Here is a 20594-nt window from a genome sequence, read left to right on the forward strand (position 1 = left end):
TCAAGGGATTATTGTTGGTAAAGGCTGTGAATTTCGTAGAGGCTAGGTAATGCTTGAACCTTTCAGTGATAGCCCAGACCAAGGCCAGGAACTCCAGCTTGAAGGAACTATAATTTTCCGGGTTCCTCTCAGTAGGGCGAAGCTTCCTACTGGCATACGCTATTACCTTCTCTTTGCCGTTTTGCTTCTGGGACAACACAGCTCCCAGTCCCTCGTTGCTGGCATCGGTGTACAGCAGAAAAGGCTGGCTGTAGTCAGGGTAAGCCAGGATTTCTTCACCGGTTAGGACTTCCTTCATCGCTGTGAAGGACTCAGTCTGCTTCTTGCCCCACTGGAATGGGGGACATTTTCATCTTTTGGACTGTCCTACCAGGAGGTCTTGTAGGGGTGCTACCTTTTTGGTATAGTCCTTTATGAACCTCCTGTAGTACCCGACCAGTCCCAGGAATTGCTGTACTTCTTTGATGCTTCTCGGTTCAATCCACTTCTGGATGGCAGTGACCTTCTCCGGGTCTGGTGCTACTCCCTCTGAGCTGACTACGTGTCCCAAGTACTGAACCTTCTGCTTGAGCAGGTGGCACTTAGAAGGTTTTAGCTTCATCCCATACTGGGACAATGCTTCAAATACCTCCGCCAGGTGCTTCAGATGGTCTTCATACGTCCTCGAGTACACGATAACGTGATCCAGGTACAGCAGCACCGTCTCAAAGTTCCGGTGTCCTAAGCAACACTCCATCATCCTCTGGAACGCTCCGGGCGCGTTGCAGAGTCCAAACGGCACACTGTTGAATTCGCACAGTCCCATCGGGGTGGTGAAGGCTGTCTTCTCCCGGTCTTCCTCAGCAACAGAGACTTGCCAGTACCTGCTAGTGAGATCCAATGTAGAGAAGTAATTGGCAGATTTTAGTGCAGGCAGGGATTCCTCTATACGGGGCAAAAGGTATGCATCTTTATGTGTTATTCGATTAATTTGTCTATAATCTACACACATCCTCATGCTACCATCCTTCTTTCTGACCATGACCAGGGGAGCTGCCCAGGGGCTACAGCTATCCCTTACTACCCCTGCTTTTTTCATGTCGTGTAACATTTCTTTGGCTTTTTGGTAATGTGCTGGTGGTACGGGTCGGTAACGCTCCTTAATAGGTGGATGGTTTCCGGTGGGTATGTGGTGTTGTACCCCTTTAACCCTTCCAAAATCAAGTGTGTGTTTACTAAACACACTTGTTCATATTCCTCAACCACTCTATAAACACCGTGTTTCTGATGGACAGGAGTGGCGTCAGTCCCAACATGGAGCTGTTGACACCATTCCTCCGGTTGAGCTTCGGAGTCATTGTCCTCCACTGTATCTGGTGGGGTCAAGGATTTCACTGTGTGTATGGCATCATTATTTACAGTATACAGTCTGGCAACAGTGGCGTATCGTGGCAATTTAACTTCCTCCTCCCCACAATTTAGGAGACGTACGGGTACACTCCCATTGCGTACATCAACAACCCCTCTAGCAGTTAAGAGTGTAGGTCTGTGCTCTGAGCTAATGGGCTCCACTACCGCCTGGTAGTTCTGTCCCTTGAGACCTATTGCTGCCCTACACCAAATCAGCATTTCACTCATTGGGGGAATCACAGTGGGTATCGGGTCTGTTACCTGTACATTACCAATTCCACCACCTGTTAGCTTTACCTGTTGCTGGTACATGAGGGCAAACATTTCTTTCTGGAGCACCTTCCTCTGCCCTGGTTTGGCAGTGTCAGCAATCTGTTGGAGTAAAAACATCACTTCTCCCAAACAGTTACCAACAATATTTGTACCAAGTATCATATACGGATTGGTATCACCAGGATTAGATTCTATGACAATTAGTCCTTGGTCCTTTAGTTCCACTCTCCCCACTTCACTGTCACGTCCTGAACCCCTACTAGGTTAAAAGGAAGGCCGTTAGAGGTATACACAGAGAGGTTCTGGGCCGGCGGGTGGTGTTCATCTATGGACCAGTACCTTTTATAGAGGACATCAGGTATGATGGTTACCTGTGAGCCGGTGTCCAGTAACGCAGGTGTTGCTATGCCATCCAGCACAATGGACAGGAAAGGCCTTCCTCCTACAAACCGGTCGTACCAGCTTGATGGGCCTGGTTGATCTACTCCTGGGTGTCGGCCCTTGGCCCCAGGATTTGCCCGTTTAAAGGACATTTCCGCGCGGTGTGGCCTGCCTTGTGGCAACGGTAGCAGATGAATTCTCCTGGAGGGCGACGTTGGTCGTCGGTCCTCCCACGGGGTGGCGTTGTCCTCCTACGTGGTGGCGTTGTCCTCCTTCTTCTCCTCATCCAGGGGACATCCTCCGGACTGTCGGCGAGTAGGATCCTTCCTTCTGGCTCTGGCTCCGTCTGTAGCTGCAGGGTGCTCAGGACAGTGGCCAGGGTTTTACTTAGCTGACGCACTCCAGAGTGCAGGCTGTCCAGCTCGCTAGGGGGCGCTGTTTGCACTTTAGTTTCAGCCGTTAATGAAGGATCAGTGGGTGCTGCGGGCACTGGGGTGGCTCCACCCTGGTAAGGCTGGATAGCAGTATCTGGTGGTTCCAGGGGCTGCAGACCCTTAATAGCCATGTCCTTCAGGGTGTCAAAGGTGGCGTCTGGATGATCTAAAGCCCACCACCGTACAGTTCTGCTCTCCTCCTGGGACCTCAACCCCCGGATGAACTGTTCCGTCAGCATTTTGTCCTCACCATGTATGCTGGCTGGACTAACCTGTTTCAGGGCCCGCAGGGCTTCCTGTAAGTGCCAGGCATAGTCCCAGATACTGTCCTCAGGTTTCTGGGTACAGTGGTAGAACCTCATCCGAAGATCTGTCTCTGTGCGGTGTTCAAAGACAGTTTGCAGTCTCTTAAAGATAATGGATACTGATTCCTGGTCTGCGGCTGGCCAGGTTTCAACTTCCCGCTCTGTGGCACCAGTAAATTGTCACAGCACAACAGCGGCTCTCTGTTTACCAGAATACATGTCCAATATACCGCATATCTTTCTCTTGAACCCAGACAGGGTGTCTGGTTTGCCATCATACTGGGGAAGCCATTTTGCTCCAGGGATATACGGCAGGGCCATGGGTATCAACGGAGTCACAACCCCTGCTGGTGGGGAGGCCGCTCCGGCCTGAGCAACACCGGGCAAGTTGAGCATCAGGAGCGTTAACCGGTGCTCCTGCGTTTTGTTGGTCGTCGGCCATGGTTGCGCCCCCCTAGTGAACTGTAGCCTACCTCCTGTTTCTTTAATCGGGTAGTCCGCAGCTCCGCAGACGACGGTCTCCTTCCAGGTCCTGATGCTTCCTGGTGCTGCGTCAGAGCACGAGGGGGGGCTTGAGCTTCGAGCGCTTCCAGCAGTCACGCCTCTCTGGTTCCCGCGGTTACGCCCCTCTTCTTCCCGCGCGGCGACGCGGTAATGGCGGCAATGTTCACCACAGTTAAAACACAGTTCACATACGGCACACAGTACCCGGTGGCAACGGGCACGAAATCCTGTTCGTGACGCCAGAGATGACGCGCCCCCAGGGCAATGGGGTACTCAGCAGCCGGGCCTATGGATGCTGGGGGGATATGTCACAGTTGCTGGCCCGGTCCGTGGCCCAGGGTGGTCAACAAAAAGGGGATTGTTTATATGGGATTTGTAGTTTGATCGTGACGCCACCTGTGGCTTCTGGTAATTAGTACCAGCGCTGCTGCAGACCTCTGAGGCAGTTGATAGAGCAGCTGGGATGGAACGGCTCTCCACAGGTGGAGCGGGCCTCAAGGCAGTGTAGAATTTGATGGTGGGTGGTGATGCTGGGGCTTGTAGTGCAGGCGGGATGGCGCAGCAGGAGTAACTAACAAAGACAGGGGATTCGCTTCAATACCTTTACTGGTGCGGATGTCAGGTACGGTCCAGGGTACTCGGTAGGAAGGGTGCACTTCAGGACTTCTCCCCAGTGAGTGGGTATAAGGCCTCCTGGTCTGTGTCTCCCTCTCTCTAAGCTCCTGGCCAGTCTGCAACTGGGCCTAGCTTAAGTGTCGTGCTGTTCCTTCACCTGTCGCTTGGTAGTAGGACCTTCCGCTGGCAACCACTATCCCTGGGTGCCAGGGCCTTCGTGGTTCCTGGTCCTGTAATGGGTTTAGATTTTGGTCGGCCAGGGACTTGTAGTCCTCCTGGTATGCCGGTGATCCCTACTGGGTATAAAGGACCCAGTAGGCGCGGACCCGGTGTCCGGTTTGTGTCTTGGGGGTGAGCCTATGATGCTCCTCTGCCCCCTCAACTCCTTTCTCCTCTCTCCTCTTGCCTCCGGCCACACTCGGGGCCCTCAATACAGCAGCAGACGTGCTGCGTCTTCACTGCTCTCAGTGGCAGCACACTCTCTGACTGAACTACTAACTGAACTGCCTAACTCCACCCTCCATATATATATATCCCTAACGGGCTCCCTCTGGTGGTATGAGGTGGAAGGGTGGAGGTGTTTGTTTGTAATGAGGGCCTCTTGTGGAGAAGTCCATCCATGCACCCTTTTGGGTCCTGTGGTACCTGTGTACAGCAGGGTGCCACATATTACTTAGCAATGTAGAGGGAAGTAGCAGTGTGGTTATATATGAAGAAGGCATGGGTGTGGAGCAAGTCCAATGCACAACAACTTGTGAGTGTTTTTTAATTTATTTTTCTCATTTATATTGAACCATTCATTTCCAAAGCGCTTCACAGACGTCATCATCTATGTCCCCATTGGAGTGTATGGGGACATAGTATGTCTTTGGAGTGTGGGAGTAAACCAGAGAACCCGGAGGAAACCCACACAAACACGGGGAGAACATACAAACTCCTTGCAGATGTTGTCCTTGGTGGGATTTGTGTCCAGGAGACCCCAGCGCTACAAAGCTATAGTGCTAACCACTGAGCCTCAATGCTACCTCATGGCTATTGTGGGGAGTGCTCAGTCACCTGGTGACGTCTCTGAGTTCTTGATAGATCACATAAATGAGGAATGACAAAAAATATAACCAATAATAACATTTTTAGGCTATACCTGTGTTAATGCTTGATAATATTCACCCATTTCACACTATAGGTTTGAAAATGAGCTAACGCTCCGGCTCTCAGTGGAGAAAGACACATCCGAATTGCGCAAGACGATTGACCAACTAACCATTACCAAGACTGAATTAGAGATGCAGATCGAAGGCCTGAATGAGGAAATGATCTTCCTTAAGAGGAACCACAAAAAGGTCAGTAGTCATACTTTCCTTTCATTAATATAGTACTTTGATTAATGAGCAAAGTTTAGCAGCTGAGGGCACAAGTAAAGAAGTGGTCATTTCAACATTCGGCATAAACATATGACATATACAGCTGCAGGTTTAATGCGTAGACGCAATTTTTTTATTTTTATTAACATTGAAGATTTGTCTTATGAGAGTAGATTTGGATTAGATCATAAATGGGCATTCTAAACATGTAAGTTTCCTTCAGAAAGAAAAGGCATCGTGCCATCCGGTGGTATGCATTGAAGGCTATGGGCCCAAGGATAATATGGCTATTACTGCTAGCTCATGCTACCGTAATTCTTTCCATCTCGAGATATGAGACCTAGAATTGTTTTACTGTCTCCTTTCCCATGCCTTGTAAAAGAGGTGGTGAACAGGTGATGAATAACAGTAGCATTGCCTGCTACTATTAACTGTAGAAAAAAAGATAGGTAATAATAGAAACCTGTAAAGGAGTCATTTCAGGGCAACATAGCCAATTACATAAAGGGCCTCAACCACCTAAGAGACTAAAGGTCCTCATACACATTAGACTAATGTCCAAACCAGCCGATATCGATGGGTTAAGCTGGCACTGGAATATGAGTGGATGCGTCAGATTACTGAACATCTGGTGAGATGTCGATCAGATGTGTCCAATTTCGGACTGTTAATCACATTGTTCTCCTGGAGATAAGCCTTTGCCAGATATGTCTGTTGGTGGCATTCTTTTAGAGAACACAAGAGTGCTTGGCCGAGCATAGGCTTCTGTGTATGGGAGAGATGGCTGTTGGGTGAACAACTGACAAAGCGCCATGCAGCAGACAGGCATCTAATGTGTATGGCCAGCTTAAGAGGTCTTCTACCACATTCCTGCCCAAGAGCTTTGTTCCACTCCTCCTTCTTCCTATTGCATACACTGCTTACCACTGAGACCCCTCTTTTTTGAAAAATAGGGAATTCTTTTCAGCCAAAGATGGGGGGAGGGGGGGTGATCACACAGGAATACTTACAGAGATGGCCAGACAAGAAGAGGGGAAGAGGTGGCAACACAAGAAGAGTCACAAGGCTATCTCCATAACTTCTTAGACCTCATTGTTGCAGGTTACATGAATGTGCGCCACCTGTTTTTATATGTGGCTGGTATAATATCTGGTTTCTAGATTTTTGGATGAGTCCCGACTCCCCACCAACCTTAATTCGTCATGGTGTCTGTGGTATGTGAACAAAGTATCAAATCAGTACACATCTCTATGTCACACCATAGACTCCATCATCTGACTAGCTCCCCCGGTGTCTCAATACCATGCACCTCTAAAACATCCTACCAACATAACCATCAATTTAACTAAACAATCCACCTAGCAGAGCCGTACATATACTGTTATAAAGCTCCTTTTTGTGTCGGCAGTAGTGCGGTGCTCGCCAGACCATAGTCCATCTTCAAAAATATATCAATATAGCTATGCTAAAAATATGCTTTGCAGAAAAATTGTGAGTATATGATGTGTTTATGTATCTTAATTATTAATTGCACTAAACAGGAAATGGATGAACTTTGTCAACAAGCAAAAGGCACTGTCAATGTGGAGGTAGATGTGGTGCCATCTGTGGATCTTGGTAAAATCATGGAAGAGATGAGGGCACAATATGAGCAGTTGGTTGAAAAACAAAAACTCGATGCTAAAAATGTGTTTGATAGAAAGGTAAGTGATCTTCACGCCTTGGTCACTACCAAGTGTCCACTAACAAGTAAATAGTTTTCACTGGGAATTTGTCAGCTATTTAATCTGAGAGCAGCATAATAAAGGGAGAGAGACCCTGATTCCATTTATGTGTAATTTATTAGGCTGTGTCCTGTAGTTTCAATACAATCAGTGTTTTATCAGGAGGTGAATATCACTGCAGGACTACATCTCATGTGCAGCCAAGTCAAGCAGAACTGTGTAACCTCACCTCCACCAATGATTGGCAGCTTGCTGGCAATTCACAATGTACATAAGAAGTTGACAATCCGGGGTGTGAGCCGGGTTATACACAGCCCAGAAGTCTTAGCTCTGCTACATCTAGATCAGACAAAAAACAGGAATTAGATCAAAACTGCACCGAGCAGCCCAGTAAGTGATACATCTTTGGAATCAGGCTCTCTGTCTCTACATTATGCCACTATCAGATTCCATAGCAAAAACCCACTGTCCAATTCCCTTTAATGATACCAATTTTTATAAATCCAGCTAGTAAATGAAGGCTATATTCATACATTCTTGTGAAGTGTTGGTGTGCTGTTTGATTTTTTTATGGGACAGCACACAGTCCCATTGAGAATGTCCTCAACATCGGATCAGAATAGGATATGCTCTGACATACTTGGATCCGTGAATTTCACAGAAGTGTGAATAGATTCATGAAATTCTAGGAGTCTGTTACAAAAATTGGGTAGCACATGGACGTCTTACATGGATGTGTGAATGTAGCATAATGCACTGATTTGGGGACTATGGGTTGAACTAAGACAACATGGAGGAAACATCAGTTATGACCGATTTTTAATAGGGAGGAATTTAACAATTTTTTTTTATTAATCGGAGTTCCCATTTATGCATGCAGGTAACATTGTATATGGTTACAAAAAAATGAGACTGACCTGTGAGATAGATAAATATGTGCATAGAGAATATCCTTTCTGGTTATTTATATTCGGCGCAAAGGTCGATTCAAGAGTTTTTGCATGAATGAAAATAAAATCTATCATGCAAATTACAAATCGAGTCAAAGTTCTGAGAGTATTTGTATAATTCTATTTGTATATATTTTCTATGTCATGTATGTAAATAATCTTGTATTAGATGAAGGATTTAGAAAAGACAGAAAAAGTAGAAAGTTGGCATTTTTCCCTAAGTAGAAAACAGGAATCTCTGCTAAAAAGGTGTTAGAATACTTGGATCATCATTATTTTGTTGGAGGTTTGTATGTATTGCTCTGTTCTCATGTTATCATATCCGGCATACTTGTAGAGGACAGTAGGTGACAGTGGCGTACCACCAAATGTGGCAGGCCACTTGGTTGCTATGGGGCCCATTAGTCAGGGGGGCCCTGTGCAAGTGCCGACACCGCCCCCCCAACCACCCGTCATCGCACATTCAACTGTATCGGCATGTATCGGTTCAACTGTGGGGGACCCGGAACCGGGCCTCTGGTGGGATGCTGGGGGTGGTAGTCTCCGTGTGGCGGCGACCCGGTCCGTGGCTCAGGGTGGTCAAACCAGTGGCAGTCTTAGTGTAATAACAAATGTCCGACTACGCCACCCGTGGATTGCGGTCAGTGGGGACCGCCGCTGCGCTGCAGACCGCTGAGGCTGAGGCTGATGTTGTAAGCGCAGCCAAGTATGGGATAACTCCCCACGGGAGAAGTATTGCCTCAGGGCAGCTAGTGTGGGTGATGGGAGTGATGGTGTGAGCGTCCCAGTACTAATGGTGCTGGTGCGGCGATGAAACACAGAGACGTGTGGTGCAGTTCAGGGTCTTTACTGGTGTTATAAAGCAGACCCTCCCGGGAGTACTGGTTAGCAGTAGAGGCCTGGTCAGTCTGTGAGCAAGCAGGATCTCCCCTGGCCAGGCGGAGTTGTAGGCCTCCCCGTCTATCTGCACTCTTTCCTGGCTACCTTGCTGTAAGCGGTTACAAGTAGCCCACGTCCCTGAGTATACCGTGTGGTGCTCACAAGTATGGCTGGTGACTTGGGGCCTTCTGTTAGCCTCCGCTCCTGGATGGCGGCGCTGGTCCCTTTCTTGTGACTGAGCCTCCGGGCTTCTATGGCCAGAGGACCTGGAATCCCCTGCCGGCTGGTTTCTGCTGCTGGGTGTATATCAGTCCCCACAGCCTCGGACACCGGTGTCCGGTTGTAGTGTCCTCAGCCAGGGCGAACTCTGCTCAGCTCCAGCCCCTGGTCTTCAGCTACTGTTCCTACAGAGTTCCTGCTGTATCTTTCCCTCTCCAAGCTCTAACTCCCCTAATCCCGCCCCAGACCCAGTTTATAAGGGCAGATTCCTCCCCTCCCAGGTCTGGGCGGGCAGTGTTGCATGCTTAGGGCTCCTGACCAGAGAAACCTCCCACTTGCTCTCAGACATAATATTTCTATTACTGTGGCAACCAGACCCCTGGGGTGCCACAACTACATGGCACCCGCTGCCCTGAGGTGTTCGGCACATCAGAACGCTCGCTGCAGAGACTGGAGCAGCTGGGGAACGTGGAGGAGAGGTGAGTATTGTATTTTTTTTTTAATTGTGATGGCCATATTACTGTATGGAGGACTATGGGGAATGCAGTATACTGTATGGAGGACTATGGAGAGTGCAGTATACTGTATGGAGGACTATGGGGAGTGCAGTATAATGTATGGAGGACTATGGGGAATGCAGTATACTGTATGGAGCACTATGGGGAATGCAGTATACTGTATAGAGCACTATGGGGAGTGCAGTATACTGTATGGAGGACTATGGGGAGTGCAGTATACTGCATAGAGGACTATGGGGAGTGCAGCATACTGTATGGAGCACTATGGGGAAAGCAGTATACTGTATGGGGGACTATGGGGAGTGCAGTATGCTGTATGGGGGACTATTGGGAATGCAGTATACTCTATGGGGCACTATGGGGAATGCAGTATACTGTATGGGGGACTATGGGGAGTGCAGTATACTGTATGGGGAACTATGGGGAGTGCAGTATACTGTATGGAGGACTATGGTGAGTGCAGTATACTGCATAGAGGACTATGGGGAGTGCAGTATACTGTATGGGGGACTATGGGGAATGCAGTATACTGCATGGAGCACTATGGGGAGTGCAGTATATGGAGGACTATGGGGAGTGCAGTATACTGTATGGAGGACTATGGGGAGTGCAGTATACTGTATGGAGGACTATGGGGAGTGCAGTATACTGCATAGAGGACTATGGGGAGTGCAGTGTACTGTATGGGGGACTATGGGGAGTGCAGTATACTGTATGGAGGACTATGGGGAGTGCAGTATAATGTATGGAGGACTATGGGGAGTGCAGTATACTGTATGGAGGACTATGGGGAGTGCAGTATACTGCATAGAGGACTATGAGGAGTGCAGTATACTGTATGAGGGACTATGGGGAATGCAGTATACTGCATGGAGGACTATGAGGAGTGCAGTATATGGAGGACTATGGGGAGAGCATTATACTGTATGGAGGACTATGGGGAGTGCAGTATAATGTATGGAGGACTAAGGGGAGTGCAGTATACTGTATGGAGGACTATGGGGAGTGCAGTATAATGCATGGAGGACTATGGGGAGTGCAGTATACTGTATGGAGGACTATGGGGAATGCAGTATACTGCATGGAAGACTATGGGGAGTGCAGTATACTTTATGGAGGACTATGGAGAGAGCATTATATTGTATGGAGGTCCATGGGGAGTGCAGTATACTTCTATGGAGTGCAGTATACTGTATGGATATGGAGGACTATGGGGTGCATCAAACTATATGAAGGACTATGGTGAGCATGATAGTATATAGAAAGATATGTGAGGGCCATTATAATATTTGGAGGGCCATGAGGGGGCCATTATAATATTTGGAGGGCTATGTGAAAGCCTTTATACTTTATGGAGGGTTATGTGGGGGCAATTATACTGTATGCATGCAGTTATACAGTGTGAAGGTTTGTGTGGGGTCTTTCATGTTGTGTTGAGGGCTGTGTGGAGGCGATTATACTGTTTGGAGGGATAGTGTTAACCATTATACAGTGTGGTGACATGTGGGGCCATTATACTGTACAGTTGTGCTCAAAAGTTTACATACCCCGGCAGAATTTTTCCTTTCTTGTCCTTGTTTCAGAGAATATGAATGATAACAAAAAAAAACCTTTTCTCCACTCATGGTTATTGGTTGGGTGAGGCCAATTATTGTCAAACTACTGTGTTTTCTTTTTTTAAATCTTAATGACAACCAAAAACAACCTGAGGAGCCACCTTTAATAAAGATACTGTAAAACCAATGTTGGATTATGTGGGTAGGCCACAGTTTTTTTATTTAACCAAAAAAAGCACTGTACATACATTGCCAAAAAACATTCCTCGTCCATGCTCACTTTCTGCTTTATAACCAACAAGAAAATACCAAAGGCCAACCGAGCGGGCCTTGCGAATAAAACTTATCGAGCATATACAAGACCTGCAACGGCGGAAGGCAATGTACACCTACATTGAATTCTGACCAACCCCACCCGAAATTATAACTCCCTTTCCAACTCATCCTGTAATCCTGACAGAAAAATATTCATTCCTATCTCATTAAGATGAACCCCATCACTCCTAAGTAAATCCTTGTTGTCCCCTTCTAACTCCCTATGTCTCACTGCCAACACTGTATGCGGTGCACACGCTTCCCAGCATTCTGTGCGCTCAGGGAGCGTCTCGCATACATTGCGCACACTGGAGGTGGGGAGCAGGGCCGGCTCCAGGTTTTTCTGGGCCCCGGGCAAAAGAATCTCAGTGGGCCCCTTTAACACATACCACAAATCATGATGCACAGATACCGCAGAGAAATATATATATATAGTACAATGCCGAAGATTTCACTTCTTACACTACATGAGTGATATCTATTGTCAATTCCTCAATAGCTCAGAAACCGGCAAATCGCTCCACACAGTATACTGGCCCCCATAAAATGCTCCATACAGGATACTGGCCCCCATATAATGCTCCATACGGAATACTGGCCCCCATATAACGCTTCATACAGAATACTGGCCCCCATATAATGCTCCCTACAAGATACTGGTCCCCATATAATGCTCCGTACAGGATACTGGTCCCCTTATAACGCTCCATACAGGATACTGGCCCCCATATAATGCTCCATGCAGACTGCTCCCCCCACATAATGCCCCATGCAGGCTGTTTCCCCCTTATAATGCCCCATGCAGGATGTCACCCCCCATATAATGCCCCATGCAGGATGTCACCCCCCATATAATGCCTCATGCAGGATGTCACTCCCCCCCATATAATGCCCCATGCAGGATATCACTTCTTCCCCCCATATAATGCCCCATACAGGATGTCACCCCCCATATAATGTCCCATGCAGGATGTCACCGCCCATATAGTGCCCCATGCAGGATGTCACTTCTCCCCCCCATATAATGCCCTATGCAGGATGTCCCTTTCCCCCCCATATAATGCCCCATGCAGGATGTCACTTCCCCCATATAATGCCCCATGCAGGATGTCACCCCCCCAATATAATGCCCCATGCAGGATGTCACCCACCCCATATAATGCCCCATGCCTCCAAATACTCACCTCACTCCTCCTCACCTGTTGCCACTGCTCAGGTCTGGACTGCAGCGTCGCTGGAGTCTTCCCGCTCTGCGCTACCTGTGACGGCTCAGGGGAGGGCACGGTGGAAAGACGTCACCGGACCCTCTGACCTGAGATGTCACAGGGAGTGCAGAGCAGGAAGACAGCGGATCTGCGGAGGCACGGGGAGAGGTAAGTATCCAGCTGCCGGGGCCCTGAGCAAGCGGGGGAGAAGGGCAGACGCTGGCACCGCTCTCCTCCGCCCATAGCCTGGCGGGGTGCCCGACCGCGAGTGGGCCCCCCACCTGCTCAGGGCCCCGGCACTTGCCCGGGTGCTCCGGGTGCTGACAAGGCCCTAGTGGGGAGGCCAAGGAACTTTCTTTGTGATGACAGGAACTGTGCATGCGCGGCCAGCTGATCGGCCACTGGATGGACGGATAAAGCTTGCAAATGGAATAATGCCAGGGGGCCCATGTCAGAAGATGAAAGGTTGTTATGTCTTGAACGGAGCATAATTTTTAATAACTGTAAATTGCAAAAAAAATTATTTACACATTTTCTGCTTAATTAAATGTATCCTTTATGGTAGCACAACCCCTATAAGTCTCCTCTTACTGTGGATGACCCCAATGGCAGCACTGCTCACGTTACACTCTAAACTCCAATTCCCACTGACTATTTCCATGAAGCAGTCACTTGCCCAACCCTAATCCCCTCCCACTATGGGCTAGTTTCAAACATTAACTCTATCTTACCCTACTGTAATTACCTAAACTACCATCAACTATCTATCCCTATACTAGCTATCTTATACACTATGTCCTACACTGTAGATTACTAACATTACCTAATGTATAACACATTAGTATACTATATTTATCACACTATATCACAATACATTACAATGCACATTACACAATACCACACAACACGATTGGTATCTTCAGGGGTAGGAACGTGACAGCACAGTCCATTATCCTTACATACTCAAAGAATTATCGGTGGTGTTACATACGACAGCAAGTGACATCTACGAAATTATATGTACTCAGAGAGCTATCACTGTGTTATCTGTGGTGTTACATAGGACTGCAGGTAACATCTAGTACATTATCTGTACTCAGAAAGTTATCACGGGGTCATTCATGGTGTTACATTTTTTGTATGGTGGGGATGGTTGACTGCAAGACATATGCCTCATGGCTTGGGCTCCAGATCTTTCCTGACCCTGACGGTAATAGATTACACTGCAGGTATATCAAGAAAGTAAAGCTAAATTACAATTGTAGTAAATAATGTAGAGAAGAAATTTCAGCCATGTGTCTGTTTCTGTCACAGGTAGAAGAGTGGACTATGGAGATACAAACCAACACAAGTGATTTAGAGAAGTACAAGAAAGAACTAAAGGAATACAGACAGAAGGTGCAAGAACTGGTTATAGAGTCTGAGGCCGAGCTCAGTAAGGTCAGTTTCTGGTGTTATAAAAAGGGTCTTTTTTAATTTTTTCTCAGAAGCAGCACCACTCTGGTCCATGGACTGTGTCTGGCATTGCAGTCCAGTCCCATGTAGTTAATTGAGGCCAAACTGCAATACCAGATACAGCCTATGGACAAAAAATGGCACTGTTTCTACCGAAAAGCAGACTTTTTTTCTATTACTGGGTTGTACAAGTTTTAAAAAAATCACCTGTCCAGTGTCCAAACATTATGTCTGGTATTGCAGCTAAGCCCTATTCATTTAAACAGAGCTCAGGTGCATTGTCCGACATAACCCATGGACACATGTGCAACTGTTTTGGGCAAATAACAGCCATGTATTTCTAGGCCTATAACATTTAAGCCAATTTCCACTTTGAGGGAAATCTCAGGTCACAGTAATTGAATTCAGAACTGAGCATACTATATCTTCCCACCAGTATAGAATATTTGGGTCAGTGTTCATCCCTTCTTCATTTAGTCTGAATCAGCACATAATTTTTTCTTTTATCTATTAGTCATCTAGTGATCCTGTTCCACATTTCAATCATTTCCTTTACTTTAACCTCTTATATTAAAATATTGTATGATATGACATTATATTACAGTACTTACTACGTTACTCTATGTTATTGTTCTACGTTATCCCAATTGTAGATTGAATGTTTATGATTTGCATCTTTTGTGGGAATCACCTGTAGTTTTATAATTCATAACCTTACTTGTTGCTCTAATTGTCATTCATCCATACCATGATTATTAGGTCAAACAGATATTTATGCAGAATTGTCACTATTTTAATTTCCACAATTTGTTTTGGGTCAGTTTTTAGAATAAGACCTTATTTTAAGCTGTTTGTATTGCATCCCAAAATATCATAGTTACATAGGTTGAAAAAGGACCTAGGTCCATCAAGTTCAACCTTCCTCCACCAATTGTATATTTTGTCTAATTTAACTGTAACCCACAATGTTATGTGTACTGAGGAAATCATCCAGCCCTTTTTTGAAAGCTGTCATAGTGTCGGCCATTACTACCTCGTGTGGTCGGATATTCCACAGTCTGACTGCTCTAACAGTGCACCGGACTGGTCAATGCGCTTTAAATGTAATAACGTTCTTACTACATTTACTGGCCAATTCAGTGCACAGTAATACCATGTTTTAATCAGAACCTGACAAAAATGGGATGATCATCTATTAATTCAAGTCAGAAGATGGACAACTGTGATATTTTAAAGGTAAAGACACACCTGACAGGGGCATGGTCCTGTGCTTCAGAGTGCAGTAATAACAGAACAATTGAGCAGGTCTCATCATTTTTCTATATTGCATGCTGTATGGAAACACCATATGGCAGCACACGGATTGCCTTAGAACTTGTGTTCATGATTCGTAAGCATTGCATTATTGAATGCATGTGGCCTAGCAATGCGCTAGCAAGTTTTACACTTGGCCATATCCAGTACAAGCAATTCAATCTTTTTGTATTGCGCCAAATAATTCACTGATATTATTATATTGGCAGAAAAATGTAGCAGTTTCCATATTGGAGAATATTGATGCCCAATATGCCACACAGATGGCCGAATGGCAAGAAAACATTAATAACATAGAGACTCTACTTCAGAAAACACGCCGAGATGTTGGCCACCAGATATCGGAATTTACTCTCCTTTTGAGCTTAAAGAACAGACTAGAAGCTGAGATTGTCACCTACCGTAGTCTCCTAGATGGAGCATCAAGGTGAGACAGTCATTTTATATTTTTACTGACTGGACACAGGCTATATATGAAGAGGTACCGAGAAATACTGGTGGCCAGAAGTCCTAAGTATTGCATACTGTAGATTTTCTACCAAACTGGTAAATGGTGTATATCCTATTGTTGTCCAGTTCATCCCTTGTAGAATGGTTTCTTAAGCCCCAAGCCAGTTGTAAACCACCTTTATTTTGATACCTTGGAGAAGAGAACCCCAACAAGTAAGTATGAAGCCAGTGTAAATGACAAGAGGAGAGACCTATTCTGTTTTCCATTGTCCCTACTTCAGCCCCAGAGTTTCACTCTATACTACATAGACCCTTTGTAACAAGTAATAGTGAACATGTCCTTCTTGAACCTTAGTGGTGCTCCTAATATGATGGATTCTCAATTACAATTGTCCAGTCTTCACACTTCCCTCTTCTTTTTTCGAGCTTGATTTTCCTCAAACACGAGTGATAGTTCATCAGTTGACATGATACATGTATAGTAGACCATGCAGATTCCCTCACCATTTTCCTCCTCCCAGATTATGTTCAAAGGGTAAGTTAATAATTCCCACAGTCCTAACTTTGCCAGGATTGTCAAATTCGGCAAGTTTTATGTTGGGTTTGTATAAATTCTCACTGAAAGTGGTAGTCCCCTCTCAGTTTGCAATTCTGGGGATGTTCCTTGGGGTGGAATTTTAACGTTCCTATTTTTAACTATAGTTATTTTTGTAGATATTATTCCCTTGGCTAATAACTACTACTTCAGAGACATGCCCTATGATGACCACCTTGCACCTTGTTCTTGCATAGACACACCCAACTAACTATTTTCATGTCCACCACCAACGACTGTCAAATGTTAAATATAATATTATTGGTCACATTCTATCCCAGCTCCCAAAGAAAGAAACAAGTAGAATGTCAATGGAGTTCATTTAGGGTTAATAAACAGTCAATCCCTATAAAGCATATGAGGATTAAAAATGGGATTAGGATTAAAGTAGGCGTCATGAAAGTTGAGGAAAGTTACAAGATAATGAAGTGGCTGAACTTGTCACTCACCAATACAGTATCTCATAATACCAGTAGAGTACACAATGCCGAGTTAATCTGTTAGTAGAAGCCCTTGATAATAGCTCTAATGCACTATGGGTGGGGTTATACAGGAATATTGACTTTCTGTAAGAGGCTTTTGTTATGCAGAACAACTTTCCTCAGCTAAGCAAAACTAGTAATACAATTCAAGTATCTGCCTACTGTGGGGATCAATGACCTTAAAAATAAATATTTTCTAAGCTTTTTAATATCTCTGCTTCTTAAACAGGGGTTATCTGGACAAAAGGTGCTTATAACCTTGGTGATGGCTACTGTAAAAATAACAAAATAAATCATACTCACCTGCTATCACACTCCTGAATCCAGTGCAGGCCACTCCAAGGTCTGCTCTATAGTGATGAATGTGCCAGTCAACCAGCCACAGGACTGCTGAATTTGTGATAGCCTGCAGCAATGTACCAAAGTCATTTGGTGTTTCAAGTCACATGACCCCTGCAACCTATCACAAGCAGAGGCGGTCCTGTGGCTGATTGAACAGTGAAGTCATTTCTTCCAGTATTGGTAAAGATCATGGAGCGGCTTGCACTGGATCAAGGAGTGTGATAAAAAGTGAGTATCATTTAATTTGATATTTATTTTGTTATTTTTACAGAATCACCCAAGTACCGTAATGAATACCTTTTGACCGGACAACCCCTTTAAGAATTAATTTTATAGCCATTTACCCAGGATTTAGTGTGTGGCTAAAGTGGGAGCCACTAGGGCATGTGCACATGGTGCTGATTACCAGAGGTGGCGCCAGTGTGCCATTTTGCTCTTGCTAGAGTATTTAGTCATTGAACTTGGACAGCAAATTGAATCTCTTCCCAGGAAGGAGGAAAGTCTAGCTATTAATATGTCTTGTATCATATGTATAAGAGCGCCTGATTTGCAATACTTAGACTTCAACACAAATAATAATTCTAGTAATAGTCACCTGTCAATCAAGTGGAATACTTTATGCTTCTCTGATATATATTTTTTCATTGGCCATTAAATCAAATAAAAAATATGTTGGGTAGAGAATTAGAGATGTTTGTGTTAGTAGGAATCCTATTCAAGACTCACATCTATTAACCAGATGAGGAGCAGCTGCAATGTGTACCTCTTATTCTGGAAGTCTAAGCATGTCCATGTCATACATGAACAGCCCTATGGTTTTAAAAAGCCACTCATTTTCCTGTTGGTGGAAATGCAGGGGAATATTGAACACTTGCGTTTTAGTTTTCCACAGTTGATTAATGTGGGTCTAAGCAGTGGCTCTCCTTATGAACTGCTTATTACTGGGTACCCACCTACAAAAAGTCCAAAGACAAAGGATCGATCACAGTACAAAAATGAGTCCAAAGCCAACAGATCCATTACCTTGGAAAAATAAGGAATCTTGATGCCAATGAGAGCTGACCTGACCAGTTCAAGTCAATTCAACTGTGTTCTATTCTGTACTTGACAAATCTAAATAAACTTGCCAACATCATGGGAGGCACTCAAAAAAAGGAGTCCTCTTGGACTCTGGAACAGTTGACAAATCTCTTGGAAGGTGCAGAAGCGAGTAGTGCTCCCTGTTGAGCGCACTGGTGGTATATTTAAATAGGACCATTCTTCACATATATCATATTGAACTGGAGACACAATGTAATAGGGGCTACAGAGCAGGATCAAACTTTTTTTTTTATATATATATCATATATCCGTTGTGGAGATATTAGAGTGGTTACAGATGCTGGAGTACAGCAGACCTGAGTGTGATTAAGCTTTCAGGATTCATCTCCAGCAGTCAGTTTCAGGGAAAGAGCAGTACAGCAAAGTTGGCAGCACCGCACTTTGGCATTGCTAATGTGTGTTTACCAATAAAGATCAGACTGAGGTGACCCAACGCCAATAACGGAACAACCCTAATTACCATAATAATGAAACACGCACCATTAAACTTAAACACTTCTTCTTTTAATGGGTGGAGATCGGTCACAGCATGGGGGGTATGAAAAACATAAGGCACAATTTGGCCTGGTAAAATCTTATAAACACGTATTTGAAAACAGCCGGACTCCCAGCGAACCACAGGGAACATCATTTGACCAATCTGACCGATCCTGTGACTTTAACCAAACAACCGGATTATAAGTAACATCAATAAGGACGGGAGGGTTGGACAACCAGTCTCCGGGTCCCACGCTGTGAGGAGAGACCAGAAGATGATGAGTAGGGAATTTTATAGGGAAAACAGGAAGGGGGGGGCAGGAAGCGGAGACCGATTGGACCTGAAAGAGAAGGGGGAGGGAGACATGGAAATTAGGACAAATTAACCCCTCATAGCGGGGCACCTCAGTCAGGGGCACTCCACAGACTGTCGGGATGCCCTACATTTGAATTTGAGAGGAAAGTTGCAAGTTTTGTTTGTAATGAAACTCAACTTCTGCTGCACTGCCCTCCCCCTTCACACCACAGACTGCCAGAGATAAGAGCTAAAAGCTGTAAGTTAATCATACCCAGGTCTGCTGTGCTCCAGAACATCTCATCACACTGCAATGAGGAGAGCAGACTGTTTGCCAGTACATGTCTCACTCTGAGCGTGTTCTAAGCTATTGTGGGAGCGTATTATTTTATCCCTCGTGTGTGTGTTGCTGCCAGTTTGGTGGTCAACGTCAGAAAGATGAAGAAGTAAACACCTCCAGTAAAATCTCTCTGGTAATACCCACTTGGACTTTTTTAAAAATTAACTGCTTAGGTGCCGAGTACTTTGATTGCTAATATCTCTGCAATTGCTTTGCAGCACCTACTAAATTACATGTCCAGTTCAACACAAAAATTTTGTTAAAGGTTCACTTTAATCATCACTGTAAGTCTTGGCATCCAGAGGAAATGGGTGTAGGTATGCAAATACATTCACCTGCAATGCTCCTGAAAAAGTTTCTCAAAAAGTTGGCAAGTGTAATTTCTTTTAAATATTTAATGCTAGATAAATCCCACAATTTTGACATTGATAGCTATAGGTTCAGAAGGACAAACAAGAATAAGACGTAATTATCCTACAAATGGATTAGATGATCAAGATCCAGCTAGGCCACGTCTGTCTTTCACGTCTCAAAGCTTATGGCAATGGCTGTCAAATTAGTCTAGTAAGGACACAGGGATTAAAGCACCATGGTGTATACGGGCTCAAAATGTCACCCTTGCCCCTGTAGATCCATGATGTCATTCATAATGTAAGGCAGGTATTAGGGGCAGGTGTGAATATCCCTGTTCTGACTGCGCCCATGTCTCTGCTCATTGTAAACATCGACTTCTTTTATTTTACAGCTCAATACCCAAATGAAGATGTCCTGAAAGGTTAATGGAAGGAAACAAAACCTGCTGAATGTGTGTCAATAAAGCCATAGAACAGTGCCCTGCTTTTGTCATCTGTGGTTTGCAAACCCTTTATGAAACTGTATAAACACTGTAACAACATACAAGAAACATTTGGCATACAGAACATGTCCCTACGTGCAGTAAACCCTGATCCTGCCAGTTGGCATAATATAACATACTCTTCTTTTCACAGACTTGCTATCACCATTATCCATTTTTTTTCTCATACTTGAATCCCTTATTACAGATATTAATTTAAAGCAGGGGTGGGGAATCTTTATTCTGCAAAGAGCCATTTGAATATTTATACCATCCTTTC

The 20594-nt window shown here is 45.1% G+C and overlaps 1 protein-coding gene across 1 annotated transcript in view; it reads left to right on the plus strand.

The window, feature by feature from the left end:
• Positions 1-20310, plus strand: part of LOC141272520 (keratin, type I cytoskeletal 19-like) — a 31269-nt gene extending 10959 nt beyond the window's left edge. The window contains exons 3-7 of the mRNA XM_073683329.1: positions 5085-5241; positions 6804-6965; positions 13943-14068; positions 15607-15824; positions 20225-20310. Coding sequence (XP_073539430.1) covers positions 5085-5241; positions 6804-6965; positions 13943-14068; positions 15607-15824; positions 20225-20240 — 679 coding nt within the window. The 3' untranslated portion in view covers positions 20241-20310. The remainder of the gene's footprint in view (positions 1-5084; positions 5242-6803; positions 6966-13942; positions 14069-15606; positions 15825-20224) is intronic.
• Positions 20311-20594: the final 284 nt, after the last annotated feature.

Source organism: Phyllobates terribilis, unplaced genomic scaffold (assembly GCF_046119375.1).
Source record: "Phyllobates terribilis strain yellow unplaced genomic scaffold, ASM4611937v1 Scaffold_5__5_contigs__length_657084704, whole genome shotgun sequence".
In the NCBI taxonomy this organism is placed as follows: domain Eukaryota; kingdom Metazoa; phylum Chordata; class Amphibia; order Anura; family Dendrobatidae; genus Phyllobates; species Phyllobates terribilis.